The following is a 6,000-nucleotide window of genomic DNA, read 5'->3' on the forward strand; positions in this document are numbered from 1 at the left end:
GAGCGTGATTTTTTTTTATATTTTGAAAATTGGTTGACTTAAGGTCGGTGAACTGTTTTTTTTTCTGTAAATTTCTTATATTTTTACCTAAATATTACTATTATTAGAAGGTTTGATAGAAGAAGATGAATACAATGCAATTATCTAGATAAACTAATCCAATGTTGAAGTAACGATTATCAAAAGATAAAATTTAAGAATTGATAAATAGCCATTACCTCGGGGACTGTCCGTGCATAATGTTCAACTATACAGATAACTGCAGGTTTCAAAGATTAAGTATTTTACACTTATTTCCAGAACATATTTTCATCACAGTTTTTGTACACCATTTTTACTGTAAAGATTTTTTACGTGGACAAGTCAACATGTATTGTATGTGTATTAACTTTTATGTTGTACCATGCATGGATATAAAACACTTACTTTTAGGAATATTAACTGTACCGAGCAGCTGAAACTATCACTAAATAAATGCTGCTTTCCTGTACATGAATCTGTACCTGTACATGTCCTAGTACTGCTGGGGATCTTAGTTATGCTTATTCTCAAGCTAATCAGCTGTTTTCTTATGTTTATCTGCAGAAAGGTAATAAATGCTTTAAATAAAATAGTTTGAATTTCAACGAAGTGTTCATGAAATGTGAAAGGAATTGAGTCTTTGTCACAAACTCAAATTTTCTAATCCCTATATCTTAGCAACTTGATAACTCAAACCTTTGATATTTGAAACATAGATTATTTGATCTACCGGAATTGATATTTAATTTGAAATATCTAAGTCTACGACATTGGGTTGCAAAGATATAGTGATTAGAAAATCTGAATTTGTGGCAAAGACTCAATTCCTTTATCAACGATTTTCAATAACCAGAACTAAAAATTAAATTTGAACTACGTTGAAGGTAAAGGGAAGTGGTTTAAACTACCTCGCGTTATTCAACACATATTATGCTTGATATTTTTTTCTTTTGGAACACATTTTTACAAACTTTCTTCCCAAAAAGAGTGTACGAAAAACAACAAAAATACCGAAATAATTTTCACCGTTCTAAAAATGATAATGAATATTATTCACTAAGAATAAGATCGATTAATAATTAAAAAAAAATATATAAAAATTTTAAAGCTCTTTAAAAATATAGTTAGTCGTTTATCTAAATCCTCGTCTTATTGCTATCCGCCAAATCTTCTTGTTTTTTGAAATGTTTTACGCCCCCATTATTTCCTGTAAAATTGAAGTTAATTAGTATGAACTGTATGATGGGAATCTTTTTAAATCTTAAAGGGAGTGTTCGCGAAAAATGAAAGGGGGTATAGGCTTAATGCGATAAAAAAGCGCTTTTGATCTCTACTAATCTTACTTCTATCTGTTGCGTCTATAAGGAGAAAATTGTTAAAGACGTCTCATACCGAATAACATAGCGCCCATACAAATTCAGAAAATTGCAACATACAACTTAGACCGTAAAAAATCAATTTAATTTCAAACAAATCATTCAGATATTACAACCTATGGTCATCGATTATCTTTCGCCACATTTGTATATAGTTTATATTTTATAATATTTTTAAATTAATTTGTTTTGAATTTGATTATTTCTCTTGTTGCTTGCGCAACTATCTAAGAAATCCGCGAACCACTTACAGTTTTCAAAATCCGTTAAAACGTTTTCTAAACAAATAAAATATTGTAAAATATGAACTATATACAAATGTAGCGAAATATAATCGATGACTATAGGTTGTAATATCTGAATGATTTCTTTGAAATTAAATTGATGTTATATGGTCTAAGTCATATGTTGCAATTTTCTGAATTTGTACGGCGCTAAGTTATTCGGTATGAGACGTCTTTAACAATTTTCTCCTTATAGACGCAACTGATAGAAGTCAAATTAGTGGCGATCAAAAGCGCTTTTTTATCGCATAAAGCCTATACCCCCTTTCATTTTTCGCGAACACTCCCTTTAATTTGCCTTTTGACCATTAGAAAGTCAAACAAACTAAATATACAAACCCTTTATACAAATCCTGAGGCTTGTGTTTTCAAAGATAGGAAAACTATGAAGGTGTGGGGGGGGGGCGGTTTAAGAGGAAATTTTTTATTCTTTATTTTCATATTTTAATGATGCTCAGAAGGCAAAAATCAATATTGAAATAAAGTTTGTGCATTCACCCAAAAAAAGGAAATAGGGCGAAATTGGATTCTAAAAAATGGATCACTTTCTAATTTTTTGAGACGTCTGCTAGCCTACAGGTACATTTAGACGTCTGCTAGCCTACAGGTACATTTAGACGTCTGCTAGCTTACAGGTACATTTAGACGTCTGCAAGCCTACAGGTACATTTAGACGTCTGCTAGCCTACAGGTACATTTTCTGAACAAGTCATTGATACAGTTTGATATTCGACATTTTATTACATTTCAAAATCTTCCATTTTTGACCTTTCGATTTAATGAAACAAAAATTGTGTAATGTTTTATAAGAAATAGTTTCTTTTTGCTCTAGGAGGAACTTGGGGAACGGGATTATTTGTTAGCCCAGACTGTACGGTTCCAGACTTTGACTAGGTCAACTGGTCAAGAACCGGTTTTATCGAGTCCGCTGGTTATCTTGGAGTGCCGAAACTGTACAGTACATGACGGACAAATTAGAGAGACGGCTCTTTTTCACCATGAACAGATTCAGAACAGCAAAGTATTAAATGTAAACAATTGTACTTCAAAACGTCCGGTAAATCATTATATGCATGAACATCCAGAAATTTGTGAACTCGTGAAAGAAATTGAACTATTATAATATTAAAATACTACTACTATAACAATGAACTACTATAATATTAAAATACTACTACTATAACAATACACTAACATAACTCAATAGTTTTTTAGTCTAAATAAGTCAGACTTATTAAGCTAATTTTCCTATTTGATTATACTTTAGTTTTAATTACAACATTAATTAAGTTTACAATATAAAATACACTATTTAACGTTGATTAAAAAATCAAATAATCCACCATGTCTGCATCATAGTTACTTCATTCTATAAATATTAGAATACTTGATAGAACAACGTGTAAAAAATCTGACGTTGCAATTATTTTAATCTCGAGAAAACGTTAATTATTATTTCACTTTCTAACCTTCAATACAATTTATCTGTCTATACCAACTACCAGTCTACCAATGCCATTCGCAGGTTTTCGCGTATAGTTGACTACAAAATGTATCAAGCAAGTCAATGCTTGATACATTTTTTACTCAATTGTAATACACTGCACGCACAGCCCATGCTGCACTGGGAGGAAATCAAAACAAAGAATTTAGGGGCAAAACATCATGTACGTGGGCGGAGGGGGGAATAAGAAGATATTGCAACAGTAGGTATGAACATTAAACATCATGATTAATGATTATAAAAAGCAAGAATATTTGTAGCTTTGAGAGGAGGAATCAAACTTTTGGAAAAAGGATTCAGTTAGAGAAAAAATTAAAAGCTTTGTGACCTTGGAAAGAGGAATTTAAACGTTGGTAGAAAAAATCCAAGATCAGGAGGAAGGAAAAAATCCTTGGGGGGAAGAAATTATATCAAAGGAAGAAGAAATAAAACCTTAGGACGAAAGATTAAACCATAGGGAGGCAGTGTTTAAACCTAAGAAGTAATCATTTTAATCTTGTGAGGAAGTAAACAAACGTCAGGAGGAAGAATTTAAACCTTGGGAGGAAGAATTGAAATCTCGTCGGGAGGAAAAAGAAAAACCTTGAAATGAAGGGGAAAAAATATTCTACCTTGCTTTTTTCGGAGCCCATACAAAACATATTACCACAAAACTTATCACCACAAAACTTATCTTTTCAAAACTTATCAGCGACAAAACTTATCAACTACAAAACTTATCAAACTACAAAACAAATCAAACTACAAAACATATCAAAATTAAAACTTATCAATAAAATTCATGAATCTAAATTTTCAAATCATGGAAATGTTTCAACAATTGTTAAAAAATCCGCGAATTTTACTAGAAAATTCGGTAAACTCTCAGTTTCCCAGTCCCTTTCAACCGAGATGGAGGCTAATTTTGTTCTCTAACAGAAGGGTACAAACTTACTTAAGGATGATGAAAATCATCTTTACAACAAATACAAAGAGAACAAGAACAAGACCTGAAGGCTATGTGTGCAAGCTTTGATAGTGTACCCTTGAACACATATCTGTTCAATATTGCCAGCCTATTTACAGATGAATAATGATTTATAAATATAAATTCTAAGTCAAGTTTAAGTTGTAACAACTTTTAAAAATGTTTTGAAAAATAAGTTTTGTAGTTATTCTATTAAGTTTTGAGTTTGATAAGTTTTGTAGTTTGATAAGGTTTGTTTATATTGCTCCCAGAAAATACAGTACACAATTTGCGTACATTTGAGAAGGGCGTTCCTGTCTTCAGTTCCTTGATTTATGGTATTTGAATTTTTTATTATTCATTAGCATCGTTTTCTGTTCAGTTTTTAATTAAACAAGTTTTTTACAAAGTGTCAGCGGCGGAAAAATCAAAACTTAGTTACTAAAATCATGTTCGCTATGTTCTTTACTACAGGGTGTCCCACGAAACAGCAGTTGGTGAATAGTTTAAATGTCTTCTTCCATAATTTGTTTAACTGTTTGATACCATAGCGAATAACAAACAAATATTTTATGGCTGTCCTTTATAGTAAAATTGATTTCAAAGAGTTTTTTAATGAAATAAACTGTAAAAAGGTTTTTTATATCTAATACAGCATATGGAAGAAGACATTAAACACTTTTCACCAACTTTTATGTTTCGTGGGACACCCTGTATATATTAGAAGATCCTGATTTCTTATTTTAAAAATAACTATCGTTTGTTAGATCCAAGGAGTAGACAATAATGAAAAAATACTGCCAATAATCAATAATTAATAATTTGTTATCCTTCATGATATAACGTGGAAACTGGAAAGGAAAACTTCATAACATTTTTTAAAGGTAAATTAATATATTTGTGTGTGAAAAAAAAACGTATTTCTACGCTTTCTATGTAATGGTTGGTTGAGCATTTGTCACGAATTCTTCTTGCCAAGATTATGAAAAATTACAGAATATCATGTAGAATTAGCGAACTGTCTTCAGGAAACGTTATATGCGATATTATTGGTTTTGAACTCAATCAATCAATATTTAAACTCCAGAAAACGATTCACCGACAAAAGGTCAAACGACACAGGGTCAAACGACAAAGGGTCAAACGATAAAGGGTCAAACGACAAAGGGTCAAAGGTGCGACAAAGGGTCAAAGGTGCGACAAAGGGTCAAACGACAAAAGGTTAAAATGATAAAAATATTTTTTGATTTGAATCATAGGAAACTCGCAATCCTCCTATCAATTTTGTACATGGATCTTATATGCTAGACATGGATATAATTGACCATGTGGCCGCAGCGCTCAGCCCCCTAGCCTGTCCTAGCCGCAGCGCTCGGCCCAGAAAGTGTCTTAACCCAACCTAACCCTAAATAAAAATAAATAAATACTAACTGTAACAGATGTCAAAATTTAAAAAATTTGCCCCTTTGTCGCATTTTATGACCCTATGTCGTTTTACCCTTTGTCGCACTTTTGACCCTTTGTAGTTTGACCCAGTGTCGTTTGACCCAGTGTCGTTTGACCCTGTGTCGTTTGACCCTTTGTCGGTGAACCCAGAAAACGTGCTTAAAAGGTTGAAAATTATTGATAATGTTTTAAACTTCAAAATTTGTTTAACCATTTGTTGGATATTATGAATGATGATATCCTGATAATATACAGTTTAAGATAAGTTTTTACTAAGAAATATGCTTTAAAAAGCCTAAAATCTTTTGAATTTAAATAAAAAACGAAAAATAAGGGTTATGGTTTGCGTGTATAAAAGCTGTTGCCTAGTATTTAATTAAAACAAGGTAATTTTTTGCCTTAAAGAATAAAAAAAGGATAATC

The 6,000-nt window shown here is 31.6% G+C and overlaps 1 protein-coding gene across 2 annotated transcripts; it reads left to right on the forward strand.

Annotated features, from left to right (window-relative positions):
* The first annotated feature begins 228 nt into the window (after nucleotides 1–228).
* LOC111700180 (uncharacterized) lies at nucleotides 229–2,854 on the forward strand. 2 transcript variants are annotated; one of them, XM_023471017.1, is made up of 4 exons: nucleotides 229–265; nucleotides 433–589; nucleotides 2,243–2,260; nucleotides 2,514–2,854. In XM_023471017.1, the coding sequence occupies exons 1-4, from the start codon at nucleotides 240–242 to the stop codon at nucleotides 2,802–2,804; spliced, it is 492 nt and encodes a 163-aa protein (XP_023326785.1). In that variant the 5' UTR covers nucleotides 229–239; the 3' UTR covers nucleotides 2,805–2,854. The 2 variants fall into 2 exon arrangements, with proteins under 2 accessions (XP_023326785.1, XP_023326786.1); XM_023471018.1 differs by lacking the exon at nucleotides 2,243–2,260.
* Nucleotides 2,855–6,000: the final 3,146 nt, after the last annotated feature.

The sequence above is a fragment of the Eurytemora carolleeae genome, unplaced genomic scaffold, assembly GCF_000591075.1.
Source record: "Eurytemora carolleeae unplaced genomic scaffold, Eaff_2.0 scaffold379, whole genome shotgun sequence".
Taxonomy (NCBI): domain Eukaryota; kingdom Metazoa; phylum Arthropoda; class Copepoda; order Calanoida; family Temoridae; genus Eurytemora; species Eurytemora carolleeae.

Excerpts from the sequence above, each read along its gene's own strand:
- LOC111700180 (XM_023471017.1), top strand. The coding sequence starts at position 240 with ATGTTCAACTATACAGATAACTGCAG. Across the intron at positions 266-432 it reads AACTATACAGATAACTGCAG|GAATATTAACTGTACCGAGC; the intron begins GTTTCAAAGATT and ends ACTTACTTTTAG.